The sequence below is a fragment of the Podarcis muralis genome, chromosome 7 (genome assembly GCF_964188315.1).
Source record: "Podarcis muralis chromosome 7, rPodMur119.hap1.1, whole genome shotgun sequence".
Lineage (NCBI taxonomy): Eukaryota > Metazoa > Chordata > Lepidosauria > Squamata > Lacertidae > Podarcis > Podarcis muralis.
The window spans coordinates 8,346,619-8,367,096 of NC_135661.1; the positions used below are offsets into that span (position 1 = coordinate 8,346,619).

The window sequence follows — 20,478 nt, forward strand, 5'->3', positions numbered from 1 at the left end:
GGAGGAGGAGGAAGCAGCAATGATGGGGCAGCGTATGGCAGAAGACAGGGACAGGTTTGAACTTTGAGGAGTGTGGCTTTTAAAGCAGAGATGAATATTTTGCTTTGCGTATTTTTTCAGCAAGAGCAAATCAGGTAAACTCACATTACTGAAATGTAAACAGCTGAATCCCCACCCCACCACTAGTGGAGCACCCCATATCTCCAGCCATCTCTTCCTGTGTTCCTGGCTGCTTTCAAGTGATATCAAAGGCCAGCTGATCTTGGTCCCTGTCTCCTAGGAAGAAGCAGCAAGGCTCTGGAGCAGGCCAATATAGTTTGCCAGTGGTGGCGGCGGCGGAGGAGGAGGAGCAGCTAGAGCCTGCATACCCCACCACCTCTGCCCCTATTGCCTGAGGTGGACGCGGGTGGCGCTGTGGGTTAAACCACAGAGCCTAGGACTTGCCGGTCAGAAGGTCGGCGGTTCGAATCCCCGCGACAGGGTGAGCTCCCATTGCTCGGTCCCTGCTCCTGCCCACCTAGCAGTTCAAAAGCACATCAAAGTGCAAGTAGATAAATAGGTACCGCTCTGGCGGGAAGGTAAATGGTGTTTCCGTGTGCTGCTCTGGTTCGCCAGAAGTGGCTTAGTCATGCTGGCCACATGACCCGGAAGCTGTACGCTGGCTCCCTCAGCCAATAAAGCGAGATGAGCGCCGTAACCCCAGAGTCGTCCGCGACTGGACCTAGTGGTCAGGGGTGCCTTTACCTTTACCTTAAGGCCAGTGGCGGCGGCGGAGGAGCAGCAGCTAGGGCCTGCATACCCCACCACCTCTGCCCCTATTGCCTGAGGTGGCATGGGAAAGGGGAAGAAAGGGGAGGCTGGAGAGAAGCAGGCACTGGAAGAGGAACATTCAGGGCCGTCTGAAGCATATCCGGCGCCATGGTGCAAAGCTCCCTCTGGCGCCTGCCCCCCTGTTTCTCAGAGTTTTTTTTAGGGAGGATGGCGCTGCTGGCAGGGCAGGAGGAGGCAGGCAGCGGCTGGAGGGCGGCTCCTCCAGCGGGGAAGAGACGGAGGCTGGACGTGGCGCCTCCCAGCTCAGCTGGCTGCTTCATGCCACAGTGGCCATGGCAGATGGAGGCTCAGGGCGCGGCGCTGCTTCGGCGCGGCATGGCAGAGGAAGGCGCGTGTGGTGAGCTGATACCAGGAGGCGCCGTAACCATCCTCCACCTCTTCCCTGGTGCCCTCCAGAACTTGGCGCCCCGGAGCCCTGCGCTACTATCCTCCACCAGGTCCAGGGCCTTTTCAGTGATGGCTCCGACCTGATGGAATGCTCTGTCCCATGAGACTAGGGCCCTTCAGGATTTAACCTCCTTCTGTCGGGCCTGTAAGACACAGCTATTCCACCTGGCCTTTAATTTGAATCCAGCCTGATCTTTTAGTTCCCTTCTCTTCCCTCCCCCTCCCCTTTTATGAAGATCACCCACTCTGAGACCCCATAGCTAATTCTCCCCTGGCCTCCTCGCTGGCCCAAGTAGGACCAATTCAGCCAGCTAGCCCTGGGGATTATCTAATTGATTTTTGAATTTTGAATTTTATTGTTATTCATGTTCTTATATTGTATTTTATGCTGCTTTTATAATTAAGTGTTTTACAGTGTTTTAAATTTGTTGTTAGCTGCCCTGAGCCCGGTTTTTGAACCGGGAAGGGCGGGGTATAAATAAATTATTATTATTATTATTATTATTATTATTATTATTATTATTATTATTACTAGCCTCTATGAGTAAGACGCCCCTGGGAACATTCTCCCTCAGGGGTGACTGGAGTGGCAGCGACTCCTATCCACAGCCGAAAGAGGAGCAGCAATGGTGTGTGATATCTCCTTTCTGGATTTTCCCACCGCCCCCAAAAAAACACTGTCCCCAGCCTGCTGGATGGGTGGTCCTGCCCTGCCCTGGCTGCTCAGTGTCATTCCAGTGTCAGCCAGCTCGTTCCCCCACCACACCAGCTTCATCAGTAATGTTCCTAAATGAGAGGAGAAGAGGAAACACCCAAATCAGCCAAGATCCAGGACTGAGCATGAGGGAGCAAAGGATTTTCCTCCCCTACGATGATGCCCAAGGATGCAAGTATTTGGGCCCACCTTCCATTGCCCCAATGATGGGGCGTTGCTATCCAGCACAGCCCCTTCGGACTCCATCTCTCCATCGCCACGGAGTGTCACAGAAACAATGGCCATCACAAAGTGGCGTGCGAGCTCTCAGTCTCTCCCAGCCTCTTTCTCCCCGAAAACCTCCACTCCCTGTCTGGGGAATCATCAATCATGGTGACAGCCCTGTTAAGCCACAGGCTAGGCATGGCTGTTGAGAGTGCTCTCCGGCATACAGACGATGCTTTGATTTACAAGCCATCAGGCTCTGTGTGGAAAACATGCTGGGTGTTCATTCTGCATCCGTGCTCCCGAAAGAAAAAAGAAAGAAATCTCTAGCCACTCCGTTTTTTTTTTAAAAAAACGGGCAAATCCATTCTGCAAAAATCTCTCCTTAAAAGACACCTCACCCAGGAAGGCTTTGGCCTAGCTTCTGAGCTTTTCTGCTAGGATGCACAAAATGGCTACAAGGGGGAGATTCCATCCCCTTCCATTCCTTCCGCCTTCCTCTTATTCTCTCCTCCTGTCGAATTTTGACCTAAAGCAGGAGAGCTTCTGAAATTAATGCTGGAATGGGAGCATTCACAGTTTGCTCCCACTTTCAGTTCAATTCCCTCGTCGCTCTGTGTTACTGACACACATATGTCCACGAAGAAAAACACCAAGGCGATAATATGGAAGTAAGGAGAGCCAAAATGCTACTAGCCACAACGGCTGCACTCTGCCTCTACAGTCGGAGGCTGCAATGCTTCTGAACACCGGCATTCCCTCCAACATTTCTGCAGTGAAAATAGGGGTGTCCTAAATAATAATGGGATGTGGGTGGCACTGTGGTCTAAACCACAGAGCCTAGGGCTTGCCGATCAGAAGGTCGGCGGTTCGAATCCCCGTGATGGGGTGAGCTCCCATTGCTCGGTCCCTGCTTCTGCCAACCTAGCAGTTCGAAAGCACGTCAAAGTGCAAGTAGATAAATAGGTACCGCTCTGGCGGGAAGGTTAACGGCGTTTCCGTGTGCTGCTCTGGTTCGCCAGAAGCAGCTTAGTCATGCTGGCCACATAACCTGGAAAAACTGTGGACAAACGTCGGCTCCCTTGGCCAGTAAAGCGAGATGAGCACCGCAACCCCAGAGTCGTCCACGACTGGACTTAACGGTCAGGAGTCTCTAATAATAATAATAATAATTGTACCCAACCCATCTGATGGGGTTGCCCCAGTCACTCTGGGAAGCTTCCAACATATATAAAAACATAATACAACATTAAACATTTTTTTTTTTAAACTTCCCTATACAGAGCTGCCTTCAGATGTCTTCTAAAGGTTGCATAGTTACTTATCTACTTGGCTCGGGTGTCACATAACTCCATACCCTCCAATATTTCTCCAATGGAAATAAAGGTAAAGGTAAAGGTACCCCTGCCCGTACGGGCTAGTCGTGTCCGACTCTAGGGTTGTGCGCCCATCTCACTTAAGAGGCCGGGGGCTAGCGCTGTCCGGAGACACTTCCGGGTCACGTGGCCAGCGTGACATCGCTGTTCTGGCGAGCCAGAGCAGCACACGGAAACGCCGTTTACCTTCCCGCTAGTAAGCGGTCCCTATTTATCTACTTGCACCTGGGGGTGCTTTCGAACTGCTAGGTTGGCAGGCACTGGGACCGAACAACGGGAGCGCACCCCGCCGCGTGGATTCGAACCGCCGACCTTTCGATCGGCAAGCCCTAGGCACTGAGGCTTTAACCCACAGCGCCAGGGACGTCCTAAGGAAGAGTGGGAGATTTGGGGATCAAATCAGAAACCGAGACGGCTTCTGTAAATCTGGGACTGTCCCTGGAAAATAGGGACACTTGGAGGGTCTGTGCCAGCTGTGGGAAACCATCAGTGGCATAGCATGAGGGGCAGGGGGGCCCCGTGGCCCCGACCACAGATTTATGAGGGGGTACAACAAGGCTTCCCCTTTGAGGCTGGAGCCACATGGAGGCAATCCCTGCCCAGGCTGGGCCTTTGTTGCTGCAGTGACTCCTTTTCCTCGTGGCCGGCAAAGGGACACCTCTGCATGCCCCACTCCTAGGCTAGCTGAGAGGGGGGGGGGGCCACCATCGTCATCCACTGAGGAGGGAGGGAGAGAGGGAGGGAGGGAGAGGAAGGTGGGAAAGTACTGCTACAGCCACATGCATTGTCCAGAGCGCCTAGCTGCAAGGACAGGACGGTGAGGTAACACACTGGCGCCGCTGGTTTCATGTTTCTCCGCTCCCAGGTTGGGGCTAGTTTGCAAGCAGAGACTCCGCTGTCCAGTCTGCCGGAGGCTGCAACACTTGTCCTGCCCCGGGTGCCTGCAATCCACGCTACGCCCCTGAAAACCAGGGAGAGTTGCTCTTGTGCTCAGGTCCTGCACACTAGCTTCCCTTTGGAGCATCTTCTTGGCCACTGTGAGAAGAGGATACTGGGCCAGAGGGATGCCCATTGGCAGCCTCTTTGGAGACTCTTGCGGAGGAACACGGCTGGAGCTGGCTTTCGACGCAGCCCTACTCCAAACAAACACAGCCATCTAGAAAGGGGAAGCTGTTGCGTTGAATGGGGGAACGATTTGCATCTCCTCGCCCACCTTTTTACGAGAGTCAACGGAGGGGCGTGTGTCAGCGACAGACACTGCTCACCCACGTCGGGTGATGCCGTTATTTCCCAAGGCCAATCGCTGTCACCATCATTAGGAATTAGGAGCCGTCCTAGCGGAGGTTAATTGTTGCAGACACCTTGCATATGGCTGGGAACGCGAGGGCCGACTGTGCCGCCACTGACAGTTGAGTCTTCACTCACCATCTGGTAGAGATTCTCTGATTGTCATTTCAAATTAAACTAATGAGCCCGGCCAAATATGTTGCCCCAAACGGGTCCAGCCCCCTCTCCTTTGTTCACAGAGCGTGGCAACCGAGCCAAAAGCTCGTGAGGAGGGGGAGGGAAATGGTGCCACTGTTTTGGTTCGGAGGGGAGCTGGCATTGGAAAGGGGTGCCCTGGCGACTTCGAACGAGGGAAGGAAATCTAGAGGCAACTGGAGAATTCCTGAGAAGATGACATCAGGATGTAACAAGCTTTTTTGCAAGAGGGTGGACTCTTTGAGGTCCAGCACCGAGGGCCTTCTGGCGGTTCCCTCGCTGCGAGAAGCCAAGTTACAGGGAACCAGGCAGAGGGCCTTCTCGGTGGTGGCGCCCTCCCTGTGGAACGCCCTCCCACCAGATGTCAAAGAGAACAACAACTACCAGACTTTTAGAAGACATCTGAAGGCAGCCCTGCTTAGGGAAGCTTTTAATGTTTGATGTATTACAGTATTTTAATATTTTTTTGGAAGCCGCCCAGAGTGGCTGGGGAAGCCCAGCCAGATAGGCGGGTAATAAATACTAAATTCTTATTCTTCTTCTTATTTGATGGCTGTGGCAAATCAGAACTGCAACAAAATGCTGCAGCGTGAGCGCCCCAGCTCCCAGCAACCACCCATGCCTTCTTCCAGGATGGGATGGGCCAGGGTGGGATGTTTCATATCCCCACCCACCCCTGCTATGCCCCACCCTTGGGAGAGTGCCACCCTCAGGCAACTGCCTCACTGTGCCTCACAGGTGGGCCGGCTCTGAGACTCCATTCCACACTCTTTCCCAGATTGACAGCATTCTGAGCCTGCTAACCTTTCAGTGGGCTGTTCTGGATAAACCCAACCAACCAACCACCCATCCTGCCACTGCTGCCAATTCTTTCCGAAAGAACGTTTGACCTTCTGCAAACCTTGCCCTTCTCCTGAGTGTGTCAACCCCACAAACATATAAAAGGTAAAGGTACCCCTGCCCGTACGGGCCAGTCTTGCCAGACTCTAGGGTTGTGCGCCCATCTCACTTAAGAGGCCGGGGGCCAGCGCTGTCTGCAGACACTTCCGGGTCACGTGGCCAGCGTGACAAAGCTGCATCTGGCGAGCCAGCGCAGCACACGGAACGCCGTTTACCTTCCCGCTGGTAAGCGGTCCCTATTTATCTACTTGCACCCAAAGGTGCTTTCGAACTGCTAGGTTGGCAGGCGCTGGGACTGAGCAACGGGAGCGCACCCCGCCGCGGGGATTCGAACCGCCGACCTTTCGATCGGCAAGCCCTAGGCGCTGAGGCTTTTACCCACAGCGCCACCCGCGTCCCCACAAACATATACCTACACTTATAATTCAGTCAGTACAGCATGGGACTCTTAATCTCAGGGCTGTGGGTTCAAGCAGGGTGTGCCAACCTGAACAAAATATTGGGGGGGGGGGGCTCAGATAAAACCCGCCTCGCACGATCCATCACATGACACAGTGCGCACACACACCATTTGAATGGGAATGCTCACCAACTTTGCGGCAGCCCCCCCCCCCCAATATTTTACTATTGGGGCCAAAGCCCCAATGTCTCCTAAGAGTTGGCTCTTATGGGTTCAAGTCTCACACATTGCAGGGGGTTGGACTAGATGGCCGCTGTGGTCCCTTCCAACTCTATGATCCTATGGTCTTGTTCACAGGTGGTGCTGTTTTTGTGATGGGCGTTTGGAGAAGGCCTTCAGCGCTGGTACCTAAAGATGGCCAAGTGAAGCTTTGATGCTCGTCTAAACTGGGCGGAATGGGTCTGTCTCTCTGACTGGCCCTCTGAACTTTCCATAGGATACGGCCCTCGCTGGCCTTCCCCCAGGGCCTCCTTGAGTCGCTTTATCCCTGAGCTGTGAGGATGCCTCATGCCTGGCAAGTTTCGCATCCTGTGCTCCATCAACTATTGCCTCTGGCCACATCAAGAACTGTTCCCTCAGGCTGAAAAGGCTTCCCTGCCCTGGATCCCAGCTTTGCACTAATCCAGATATCTGGCATATTATTCAGAAAGGCATGATATGAACATAAGAATAACAGGATATAATGCGAGCCAGCTGAATAATAATATACAGTCATACCTCAGGTTGAAGTCGCTTCAGGTTGAGCGTTTTCAGGTTACGCTCCGTGGCGACCCGGACGTAATGGAACACATTACTTCCGGGTTTTGTCGCTCGCACATGTGCAGAAGCGGCAAATCGCAACCCGCGCATGCGCAGACGCGGGCTGCGTTCTGCTCTGGATGTAAACAGGGCTCCAGAATGGATCCCGTTCGCATCCAGAGGTACCACTATATAATAATAATAATAATTTCTTATTTATACCCCGCCCATCTGGCTGAGTTTCCCCAGGCACTCTGGGCGGCTCCCAATCGAGTGTTAAAACAAAACAGCATTATATATTAAAAACATCCCTAAACAGGGCTGCCTTCAGATGTCTTTTAAATATAAGGTAGCTGCTTATTTCCTTGACATCTGGTGGGAGGGCGTTCCACAGGGCGGGCGCCACTACCAAGAAGGCCCTCTGCCTGGTTCCCTGTAGCCTCACTTCTCGGAATGAGGGAACCGCCAGAAGGCCCTCGGAGCTGGACCTCAGCGTCCGGGCTGGACGATGGGGGTGGAGACGCTCCTTCAGGTATACTGGGCCAAGGCCTTTTAGGGCTTTAAAGGTCAGCACCAACACTTTGAATTGTGCTTGGAAACGTACTGGGAGCCAATGCATAATCAGGCAATTGGCCCATTGTCCAACATCCAGTTCTCGCAGAGGGCAACCAGATACCCTGTATCTGCAGGATCTGAGCAGAAAAGTGGCGCTCTCCCCTCCTGTGGTTTCCAGCAAAGCCACTTCCGCCCTGCAGAGGAGGTGGAGTTGAGGGCTTCACAGCCCTACCATGCGCATGGCGGCTGGAGTCAAGACTCTGTGCGATTGGGGGAATCCCCGGGCTGGCTCCGGGGGCATGGCCTGTCCTATTTAAGGCAGGCGCGGCCGGGGATCTCCCTCTTTTGCCGCCTACCAGCTGTTCCTGTTTATATAAGGTTTTCACTCCTGGACCTTGCTATGGACCTTGGTTGGTCACCATCGAGGGGCCTGATAGGAAATTTTCCACTTGGCAAATTGGCACCAGCCACTTGGTTTTTCGCCTAACTCATAGCAAATCGTCACAACTTTCTTGGTACTGGCGGTGAGGCATCGGTATTGTTCTGTAGATGGAAGAGGGGAGGAAGCGCCATCACTTGCCCCGCATATTGAAGGGTAGTCCGATAAAGGATTCTGGGGGGCATGACCCTGTCCGAAGCCTGGGGAGGTGAGGGCCTAAGGCATGCCCCCGAACGGTGACCCTGGGGGAGTTCCTAGTTGATGTGCATCAGCAGGACTCCCCCCTACTGGTGGTTAACCCTTCCCGGACTTCAAGCAGACGGGCTGAAGTCGGATATAGTCTGTTAGGACCAATGCCTAAGCCAATACCGCTCATCACCTGTAACCAATAAAGTTGTGGCCTTATTTAGCCCATTAACCTTACCATTAACCACACAACTGGCATTCAGAAGCATCACTCACTGTGGAAGCAGAACATAGTCACCATTGCCTGGTGGCCATCGAGAGCCCTCTGCTTTATAAGAACGTAAGACCCAGCAGTTAGGATTCCTGGTTTTCACCCAGGTGGTCTGGGTTCGAATCCCGGTATGGGAACCATGCAATTCTTTTAATGTTTGGGATAGCTCAGTTGGTAGAACATGAGACTCTTGATCTCAGGGTTGTGGGTTCAAGTCTCACGCGTTGCAGGGGGTTGGACTAGATGACCCTCGTGGTCCCTTCCAACTCTATAGTTCTATGATTCGAGGAGGAGAGCCTGCTGGAAGAGGCCAGTGGCTCATCTAGTCCAGCATCCTGCCCCAAATGGAAACCCACAAGCGTGACCCAAGCAGAAGAGCACTTTCTGCTCCTGGTTGGGGAGGCAGAACATAGTCATCCTGGCTAGTGGTCCTCGGTAGCCTTCTCCTCCTCCATGAATTTGTCCAATCCTCTTTGAAAGCCATCTAGGTTGGTGGTCATCCCTGCCTCCTGTGGCAGGGAGTTACAGGGTTTAACCCTGAGCTGCATGCAGAAGTCCTTATATGGCCTAGGACCCACGTACCTACTGGACCGCCTCTCCTGGTATGTCCCACGGAGGACCTTACGGTCTTCAAACAAAAACATCTTGGAGGTCCCGGGCCACAGGGAGGTTTTGCTGGCCTCAACCAGAGACAGGGCTTTTTCGGCTGTGGCCCCGATCTGGTGAAACGCTCTGTCACAAGAGACTAGGGCCCTGAGGGACTTGACATCTTTCCGCAGAGCCTGCGAGACAGAGCTGTTCCACCAGGCCTTTGGCCAAGGCATAGTCTGACCCCCTCCTTTGGTAATCCTCATAGAACTCTAGCCCAATGGTTGCCATTAATTTGATTCTGAATTAATTTTAGAATGAATTGATTTTAGAATGCTGTGTTACTTTTATTGTTGTTAGCCACTCTGAGCCCGGCTTCGGCTGGGGAGGGCAGGATATAAATTATTATTATTATTATTATTATTATTAATAATAATAATAATAATAATAATAAAGTCCTGGATCTTCCAATATTCAGGTTCCTTGGATGTTCTGGGATTGTGAGATGGGGAGAAAAAACTTCCCTCTGTCTCCACATTTTGCTTGCGACATGTTAACAGGGGTTCTGGGGACTATGGCATCGGAATGACAGAGGAGCCTCTGAGCTGCCCTTCTACTTTGTAATGAATGAAGCAGCGGCACGGCGGCATCCTCTCCTCTCCAAAAATATAAGCAACCTGTCAGGTAGAGTAAATGAGGCCTTCAAGGCACTAAGTGCTCTCCAGACAGTCCCCATAAGTCACCAGTCAAAAGACACCATCAGCGGAGCAAAATGAAAGGGATGTGATGATGCCTGGGCTTTTGGCTTTGAAGAACACCTGACCTGAGCCAAATCAGCCGCACATCTGACTCTTGGAATAGGAAAACAAGGCGCTCCAGCCGCCCCCAACACTCGGGCCCGGCCCTACCCTTAGGCAGAGTGAGGCGATTGCCTCAGGTGGCAAATTCTGGGGGAGCAAGGAGCAAAGGTTTTGGTGGGCAGAGCTGTCAGTGTTTTTCAGTCTTAAGTTTGGTTCTCTTCATGTCCACATTCATTTGCAATTGATTTGGTTTTTTGAAGAATTCATCGGCACATTTTAATGGATGCTTTTGGAGAACAAATATTGTTGTTTCTATTTTCCTATGAAATTGTTTCCAGGCCACCTTTTGGGGCACTAGCCCACCCAAGGTGGTTCCCAACATTGTGGGGGGGAAATTAAAGGTAAAGGTAAAGGTACCCCTGCCCGTACTGGCCAGTCTTGACAGACTCTAGGGTTGTGCGCCCATTTCACTCAAGAGGCCGGGGGCCAGCGCTGTCCGGAGACACTTCCGGGTCACGTGGCCAGCATGACACCGCTGCTCTGGCGAGCCAGCGCAGCACACGGAAACGCCGTTTACCTTCCTGCTAGTAAGCGGTCCCTATTTATCTACTTGCACCCGGAGGTGCTTTCGAACTGCTAGGTTGGCAGGCGCTGGGACCGAGCAACGGGAGCGCACCCCGCTGCGGGGATTCAAACCGCCGACCTTTCGATCGGCAAGCCCTAGGCGCTGAGGCTTTTACCCATAGTGCCACCCGCGTCCCTTACGGGGGGGAAATTATAAATAAAAATAATCAAAGCTGATGAGGGCTGCCACATTTAACAGTGATTTTAAAAAAAACAGATGGGGGGAGGGGCAGTCTTATTGAAGAAGATGCAATTTGAAAAAGTGTGGCTTACTGTCACCTGCTTTAAAATCCACACCAAGGGGAGAGAATTCCACCACTGAGCAGACCGTTCTGGGCTACAAAGACCAATGTCCTGACTTTGTAGAGGGGAGCCTACTATGATTTCTTTTCATAGTATCAGAAAATCATCCAATTCACTAAGGCTGCATTTGCATGACTGCTGATTCCATTTTCACGACATTTCCATAACTGTTGATTTCAGCGTTATATCTGAGCTTTCATACGATGGAAAAGCCACTTCCAGAAGTACAGGGAGCACAGAGAAAGTTCAGCACTCATTTCCATATTGCTTATAATATCTGGAAGCAAATTATATGGAAATAAGCATTAAACTTGCACCATATTCTGCTATATTTCTGGAAGAGGTTTCTATGTCCCATGAAAGCTCAAATGAAATGCAGAAACTCATAGTTAGCGAAATGCCATGAAAGCAGAATAAACTGCCTTGTGAATGCAGCCTAATTCGGTTTTGTAAACAGCCACTCCCCCAGTCAACTACAAGAAGCAGAAATCATAACCAGGTTATTGCTTGCTTCTTCTTTTCAAATTTATATTCTAATTCTTTTTCTTCTTATTTTATTATCCACACTTCCCCCCATTTTTAGGCCAGAAAGGACTGACATGGGTCATTTATAAACATATTGAAATAAAATAGAAAAGTAAAATAAAAAAGAAACATCTTACTTATGAAAGTAAAATAAAGAAAGAAACAACGAAACATTGATATATTTATTTGCTGGGCTCCCTGATTGGCTGCAACTGACTGCACTGTGATCCCTGATTGGTTGGGATCACCCAACCAGGGAGAAGGAGGAAGCAGCAGCAAAAGTTCAGAATGGAACAAAAGCTAAAGCAGGAGACAGAATTGAATTTCAGATTCTGAACGTTTGACATTTGACGTAGTAAAGGTAAAGGTAAAGGGACCCCTGACCATTAGGTCCAGTCGTGGCCGACTCTGGGGTTGCGGCGCTCATCTCGCTTTATTGGCCGAGGGAGCCAGTGTACAGCTTCCAGGTCATGTGGCCAGCATGACTAAGCCACTTCTGGCGAACCAGAGCAGCGCACGGAAACGCCGTTTACCTTCCCGCCGGAGTGGTACCTATTTATCTACTTGCACTTTGACGTGCTTTCGAACTGCTAGGTTGGCAGGAGCAGGGACCGAGTAACAGGAGCTCACCCCGTTGCGGGGATTTGAACTGCCGACCTTCTGATGGGCAAGTCCTAGGCTCTGTGGTTTAACCCACAGCGCCACCCACGTCCCATTTGACGTAGTAGACATTTGCAAAAACAAACAAACAAACAAACAAACAGGGAAGGAAAAGAGGCTGGATTTCAGAAAACCCTGCAAAACCTTTACGTTCCATTCCAAACCAAAGCTTTCACTTGTCTCCCATATAACCGCTCAAACGACATGTTACCTCTGTCTTCTTCCTTCTCTCGTACGTTCCTGCCCTTGAGAGCTCTACTCCAAGTCCCGCCGTAGTCCCCTATCTTGCTCCTCGCCGCTGTATCCTTGGAAGGGCTCTTAAACCAAGAGCCATACCTCCGGGCCACGGTCAACGATTCCTGTGTCTCTTTAAACTCCCGGCCAAGTTGTAGCGTCACCAAAGACTGGGCTTCTATCCCATTCCCGGGCCCGTCATTGGCCCTGGGCACATTCTCCGCGACTCTCACCTCTCCGGTGAAGCTAGCATGGAGGAACACCAAACTCCCAGCCGTCAGGTAGAGGGCAATCAACGTGAAGAAGCGGATGGGTTTCCGCCGAAAATACCGCTGGAACTTTAGCAGGAGCTTGGCCATGCCGGTTTCATTACGTTCCTCGACTGGGCAGAAATCTGCAGCGGGCAGAAAGGCTCCAGCTCTGAGTTTGCCCAGGAATTCCCAAGCAGGCGGAATAAATTGTGGTGGGTGTCAAAGGCCAAAACGGAAGGGAGACGGTGTGCTATTGTCGATGGCTCAAATGCGGCATTTTGACATATTGGGTGCCCCAAACACCTCACGATTCTAATGGCCCCCCAGGCCTAGACTTGGGAAGGTGTATTGTCTTATTATAGAGATCAGTCTTGCTCTGAGATAAGGCGGTGCTTTCTCAAAGCATGGTTTTCTGTTGGCGCCTTTGCCTCCCATTCACATCCCCTCAGAATCTGGCCCAGAGATTCCATCGACGGAGGGATCATGTTTGGGAGAGTGATGTGTTCTGAAAGCCCTTTGAGATCTACTGGATCCCCTTTGCTGATGGGATGGGTTGTTTTGACGTCACACCTCGAACAGAAGAGGCAGGAGGGACTCTCCTTTCAGGCAAAGAATGGCGACATATCCAGGGACTTCCTAGGAATAAAGGAACGGCTGGGAACTTTGCGAAACAAACCTCCGCTCACTGCGGCAGCATCAAAACGAGAACGCTCTACCTGGAAATCAAAGAGGAGAAAACATGTCAGGAAGATAGAGCAGGAGGATGAATTATACGCTGGAGGCAGGAAACCAGCGAGCGGCTGCTTATTATATGAAACAGTGAACTTCAACCATATTCATCTCTGGAGCTCCTGGGTTCTGTTGCCTGTCCCCCCCCCCCCTCAAGGCCAAGCTACACATAAAATTGGGAGTATACCTGCGTCGTGTTGGCATCAAAAGGATCGTGGAGGTAAAGGGGAAACTTTCGCTCGCAGGCTTCATTGCCTGAACTCTCCTCACAAGAGTTCTCATAACAGAAGTGAGTTGGGCTAGGAGAAAGAAAGTACCCTGGGACAACATGTGATTTATTTACCATATTTTTCGCCTTATAGGGCGGACCGGCCCATAGGGCGCACCTAGGTTTTTTTTGGGGGGGGAATAAAGGGGAAAAAATAATTTCCCCCCCAGGCGCAGGGCTGGGGCGGGGGAAGCCCGAGCTTCCCCCAACCCCAGCCCCCAGAACAGGCTGCTATCCGCAAGCCTTGGGAGCCTGGTGGGAACTCCCACCATTTTAGTATGTAAAAAGGTGGGCTAGAAATGCAATAAATAAATAAGTGCATGAAGTCCCTCTGTACATGCCCAGAGGCTCTTTGTTCTTGGTATATAATAAACCTGGGGGTGTATGTGGTGTTAGAGGAGGGGTAGTTCCTCTGCAGGGAGACATATTGTGCTCCTTTTGGCCCCCACCCTCCACTCAGTTCTCACCTGTGGCTCCTAGAAGCTGTCAGCATGCGGCCGCGGCCACAACATGGGAAAGGTTTCGACTGGCCGGTTAAACCAGGTGAGGGGAGCCAATGGGTCTTGAACCCTCGGTGAGATAGGGACAACCCTACACAAATCCAGAATGGAGTCCCTAAGGCGGATGGATGGCGCCTTGAACGCCTCCTTCCAGCAACTCCTGCAGCCAAGATGGTGTCAACGTCTTGCTTTGCTTTCCTTTGGACCACATCAACAAGACCGAGGGTGGGTGTGTCTTGTCACCTGGCAATGGCGGAGGAAGCCAATCGGGCGCCTGGGGAGGGGTGAGCCGCCCATAGGGGTGGGGCAAGCTTCCCATAGAGGCAGAGTGCACTGCAGGGCCTCTGGAGTTTGCCTGCCTCCTCCCACTCAGCTGCCCTATAGCTGGGGGGAGGCAGTGGGAAGACCATTCGGGCAGCGCGGAGCCTGTGTGCGCCCAAGCCACCACATCACTCCCAGGAGAGACACGTGGCTTGGGCGTGCTGCAGGCCCCTTGGTCAGTAAGGTACTCATCTTGCTTTATTGGCCAAGGGAGCCGGCATACAGAGCAGCGCACGGAAACGCCGTTTACCTTCCCGCCGGAGTGGTACCTATTTATCTACTTGCACTTTGACATGCTTTCGAACTGTTAGGTTGGCAGGAGCAGGGACCGAGCAACGGGAGCTCACCCCGTCGCGGGGATTCGAACCACCGACCTTCTGATCGGCAAGCCCTAGGCTCTGTGGATTAACCCACAGCGCCACCTGTGTCCCATTACCACCCGGCATTTTTTCACCCCCATTCAGTGGTGACACCCGGGGCTGCCCGCACACACCACACACCCCTTCCTCTGCCCCGTCACCTGCGCAACCCAGGACCTCCAGACACACTGCCCAGGCTTGCGCTCCAGGTGCTGCCGACAGCAGTTTGGCTTCACCTCCGGAGGTGCACGCCATTGTCTCTCGAGACAGACAGATGCCGCTGAAGTGTATGTAACCTGAAGCGTATGCAACCTGAGGTACCACTGTATGGATAATCTGGCTAATGGGATAATCCCGTCTCTCAAGGAGTACGGGTTTGAGCCAAGGTCTCTTCAGTCCAGGTTCATTTTATTGTGAGCGGTACCTCAGGTTAAGTACTTAATTCGTTCCAGAGGTCCGTTCTTAACCTGAAACTGTTCTTAACCTGAAGCACCACTTTAGCTAATGGGGCCTCCTGCTGCCGCCAGGCCGCCAGAGCACGATCTCTGTTCTCTTCCTGAAGCAAAGTTCTTAACCTGAAGCACTATTTCTGGGTTAGCAGAGTCTGTAACCTGAAGCGTATGTAACCTGAAGTGTATGTAACCTGAGGTACCATTATCATCTCATTTTGACTCAAGAAAATCACCATTTTATAGTTCAAATCGAGGGAAATAAAGACAGTAAATGGACAAAAGTATAAAGATTCACAACATGTTTAGGTGCATGCGTCTCCACAGAAAAAAAAGCACTGCATATTTTCACCATTTGTTACATTTCTCCTTTCTGGATTTCTACGTAACTTTTCAAGCTGTCAGGCCAATTCTCCCATTTCTTTACTGTTTGCAAGCCCTTTCACATGTGGGAGAAAATTTCTATTTGGTCCACGCTTATTATGGGTATTTTGCTCCGCGACAAAACGAATTTCAGAGGTGGAAGTAAAGTTTACTCTGTTCTGGGCTGTTTCACCCCAGAAATGTTTATTGAGTGGAAAAAGCAACTCTTTGGTGTGTATGTGAAAAGAAGTTTTAGTTTTAACACCTCAAAGAGCTGTTTAACCAACTGTGACTCATTTCTCTCTTAAATACAGACACACAGGACGGAGGGAGGGGGTAGGGAAGCATTTTGATACCACAAAGACTGTGAAGGGGCCCGTTTGTGTTGGGCCTCGCTGCAATTTCCCTGCAAACACCCAAACTGAAAATTAAAGTTCACCACTGCCAGAATTTAAAAGGCCAATATGGATTCCGCAGCTCACCTGGGAAAGGGGGGGAAAGCACACCCAGACAACAGACAGCTTTCTCTTTCCACATGAAACACAGCAACTGTCTCAAGGACTCGAGAAATCAACAGGAGGCTCTTTTTCCATCTTTGCAATCTCCTGCTCCCTGTCCTCAAACAACTTTTCAGGCAGGAATTCCACAGATGCAGCTTTCCCCATTTCTGAGTCACCCTGCAGGGATTTCTGGGGTGATGCAGCCCAGAACAGAGTAAACTTTACTTCCACCTCTGCAATTCGTTTTGTCGTGGAGCAAAATACCCATAATAAGTGTTGTTACGGAAGGGGGGGGGGGCATGTCTTCTTCACCTTCTTCTTCGCTACAATATATCCATTTATTTCAAATTGTCAATGTCAAAAGGGACTAAAAGTCTATAAAATTCATAGAAAATCAACGTGCCAATTTGCTCAATTTCTCTAGGACTCCATGACACCTCCCCTGTCCTCCATAATCCCTCAAGCAAGGTGTCAAGACCCTAATCCTGCCAAATCACTCTGCCAAGCCTTTCCTCCGGGCAATGCCAGGTGGCAGACTATGCATACATGGACCATTGTCTTCCCATCACCAGCACTCAGGAAGCGCTTATCTGCGCATATCTCCAGCTCTGCATATTCCCCCCTCCCTTCTCCATATGTTAATCCTGTGTAACCCAACCTCTCCTTAATGTATTCATGATGTAACTGGGATGTATTTTGCACTGTATTCTGGGACATGGAGGGAGTTTCAAAAGTTCATGTCACCCCTTTCTCGCTGTTCAATCTTGCCTTGAACCTGTTGCGCAATAAACTTGGATCTTCTGCAGTTTGCTCCTGTCTCCGGCTGAGCTCATTTTCTTCCGCAGGGACCCACGGACTTACTTAGTCCGACGAGCTGGGTGGCAGAGTAGCCCCGCACCCAGATTTTAGCCATAACAGCGTGGACCAAATAGAAATTTTCTCCCACATGTGGAAGGGCTTGCAAACAGCAAAGAAATGGGAGAATTGGCCTGACAGCTTGAAAAGTTACGTAGATATCCTGAAAGGAGAAATGTAACAAATAGTGAAAATATGCAGTGCTTTTTTTCTGTGGGGATGCATGCACCTAAACATGTTGTGAATCTTTGTACTTTTGTCCATTTACTGCATTTATTTCCCTCGATTTGAATTTATATCTTTTAGAAGACATCTGAAGGCTGCCCTGTTTAGGGAAGCTTTTAATGTTTGGTGCATTACTGTATTTTAATATTTTGTTGGAAGCCGCCCAGAGTGGCTGGGGAAGCCCAGCCAGATGGGCAGGGTATAAATAAATTATTATTATTATTATTATTATTATTATTATTATTATTATTATTATTATTATTATTTTCATGCAGATAGTAAAGACATTGTGCAGGAGAAGCTGTGGCTGCCCAGATGTTGCTGGACTCTGACTTTCCATCACCCTTGGCAATCTCTTAGTATTGATCAGACGGACCTACATTACGGGTTGTTGTCAGCATTGTGACAGTACAATGGACACTCCCAATGATGTGAAAAGCCCTAAATAAATGCATAATCAGTAACATTTCTTCCCGTGTTCCATGGAAGAGACTCTGACATTTGTAGTGGTGGACCCCAGCTCTGGGCATATCCATTGTTTATTCATTTCTTTCCCACCGCAAGAAAGAAAAGAAAAAAAAAATGACAAATGTCCAAAAATAACCGAGAAGAAAATAAATGGAGAACATTGAATGCCATTAATTTAATAGGCCCAAATGTTCCACCATCTGTCTTGAGAATGATTAAGTTTAAAATATCGCTGGTGTAGACGGCATGGAGTATAAATAAATGTTTTAATTCTGCTTCCTCTTGCAATTATTCAAACACATCTTGCTCTCTGAAGCGGGAAGTTTATTGCGACCAACTTCAGGGCCCTTTCATTGTTCCAAGAGGGAGGGGAGGATAGTTAACTGACCTTCTAGAATCTTCCACTTCAACCTACACAGGAAAGTTGGGGAGGACTGGCAAACTCATCTCTGCCAGGGGTTTCTCTGAGTAACCAAACACTTAAACCTCTGTGTTGCAAACAAATATCAGTAATATCTAAAGGCAACACGATGACCAAGTACAACAATGCAATGTCAATATAAACTCTTTATATAATCTGTACAGAACATTGAACAATATGAAATATAAGAGATGTGCACTCTCTGCAAAACCAAATAAACAGAAATCTTCTAAATCTCTGAAAGTCTCAAAATATGCACTCTTGATGGATTCTCTTGAAAACATAGAACCAAATAAACGTAAGTCTTATAGGTCTCTGAAAGTCTTTGTGGGCTGTGCAAGTCTCTGAGAGAAGCAATGAGTCAGATTCTTATCTGGAGAAAAACAAGCCATAAAATTTTGTTTTATGACATCCAGTGATTCTGGATATACCCACTGTTTTGTGGAATTCTTCTTCAGCACAGCAGAAGGATACAGAAATGCTTCCTAAACCCATCTATATGGTGATCGGAATTGTAGGACAACAATTGCTATGGAGCAGTGCATGGATTCGCAGGGGTTTCTCTGAGCCAGGCAGAGGTGCATGGAGTTGCATGGATGTGGACTTCGCAATTTTCTCTGCTGCTGTGCAGTGGCAAAGCTGCATGCTCCGCTACCGGGGGTAGAGAGCAGGCGGGGGCGTGGCTGGTGCCCCCCGGGGGTGGCGCACATCCCAGGGGCGTGGCCCGAATTCTGGGGGCGTGACGTGCCACCTGTGGGGGCATGGCACCCAGCGCGCAGGAGGGTGCACAGCATGTGTTGGGGGGCGCCGCAATGGCACCCTATCGGCAGCGGCGTAGCGTGGGTTGTCAGCACCCGGGGCAAGGCAAGTAATTTGCGCCCCCTAACCCGTGGATTTGCGCCCCCTAACCTGTGGATTTGCGCCCCCTAACCCGTGGATTTGCCCTAACCCCAGATGTTGCGCCCGGTGCGGCCGGCACCCCCTGCACCCCCCACGCTACGCCACTGCCTATCGGAATAGTGGTGCCAGGGACGGTCCACTCCCTCCACACTCCCGTTCCTCCGCCAGTGTTGCTGTGCAACCAGAGAATGAACTGCCTCCGAAAGTGGCCGGCTCTCATTCCTTAGCTGTGATCCCTGCCAGGGCCGTCTTTCCCATAGGCTCTAGGGGTGTGGGGCACCTGGGCGCCGGGTTCTCAGGAGCGCCAGGCTGAGGGTCCAGGGCCCGAGAGTTGAGTCTGGGGAAGAGCCCGTCCATCAGTCGGAGTGCCGCGGCAGGCACTTCTGCTGCGGGCGGCTCTCCACCGCAACCCCCCGCCCTCCTGCCCAGTGTCTGACGGTGGAGCCACCGCACATGCGCTGTACATAGCAGTTTGCTGCCAGCATCAGGATCCTCTGCTGCGAATGGAGGATACTCCACATGCGGCTGTAGTGGCGCAATGGCTGCTCACGCCACCACGAGCTGCCACGTGGTGCCTTCTTGTCACACCCCCCCCCAGACATGGCACCCAGGGCGAACCGCCCCCTGCCCCCCCTGTTGCGATGCAACTGCCTCTATGTCTGACCACCCACCAGATCCATGACAGACTCTCAAATCACTGGCTCTCCTGGAGGAAGGAAACAATCTCAAGGGCAATAACTAGGGGTTGGTTAGGCATGGAACGGGGAGTGAAAATCACACTTCTGTCTCGGAGTGGCTAGGAGCCTGCCCACCCCTGCGCTCCCCGGGCTGCTCCTCCGCTGCTCTGGGAGAGACAGGGGGGGGGGTGGCACCAATGGAGCTCCTTGCCAAGGGCGCAAAGAAGCCTAGGTATGCCTCAGGTGTGTGTGTGAGAGAGGGAGCTCCCCAAGGCCTCCAGCTGCCCACAATGGGGAAGGATACTACATGGATTTTCTCCCTCCAGAATCTCAGGCCCAGAATCCCACCCAACCCCTCTCCCCTGGTAGGAGGAGAAGCAGAAGGAAGCGTGTTGAAGCAAACCCCGTCTCTTGTTTTGTCTGGTTGCATAATTCCCTTTGTTTTAAATGCTACAGCCCCGTCCTCAGCCAAGTGCCAGCTTTTGTTCTGTGGACCGGCAACGTGCCATTCAAGCGGTTTGTCTGGAGAGTAAATTACAGATATTCAGATGGGTAGTTTGCTTCTCTGCAACCTTTCTGTTGTGCAGCTGGCCTTCTCCAATGGGGGCCTGTTAGCCTGAGGAAAGGATGGGTTGCCATATTTTGATGAACAAAAAAGAGGACACATTTGCTGACTTCTGCTTTTAACTATGGGTCCCTATGCTGACTCTCATTTACATACATACATACTTGTTATTGTTACCCCACCCATCTGGCTGGGTCTCCCCAGCCACTCTGGGCAGCTCCCAACAGAATATTAAAAATACAATAAAACATCAGACATAAAAACTTCCCTAAACAGGGCTGCCTTCAGATGTCTTTTAAAAGTCAGGTAGTTGTTTATTTCCTTGGCATCTGAAGACAGGGCGTTCCAC

At 50.9% G+C, this 20,478-nt stretch overlaps 1 protein-coding gene across 1 annotated transcript in view; it reads right to left on the reverse strand.

Moving 5' to 3' along the window:
- Positions 1–20,478, reverse strand: part of WSCD2 (WSC domain containing 2) — an 85,745-nt gene that overhangs the window by 45,024 nt on the left and 20,243 nt on the right. Inside the window, exon 2 of the mRNA XM_028741345.2 lies at positions 12,256–13,245. Within this exon, the coding sequence (XP_028597178.2) occupies positions 12,256–12,637 (382 nt within the window). The 5' untranslated portion in view covers positions 12,638–13,245. The remainder of the gene's footprint in view (positions 1–12,255; positions 13,246–20,478) is intronic.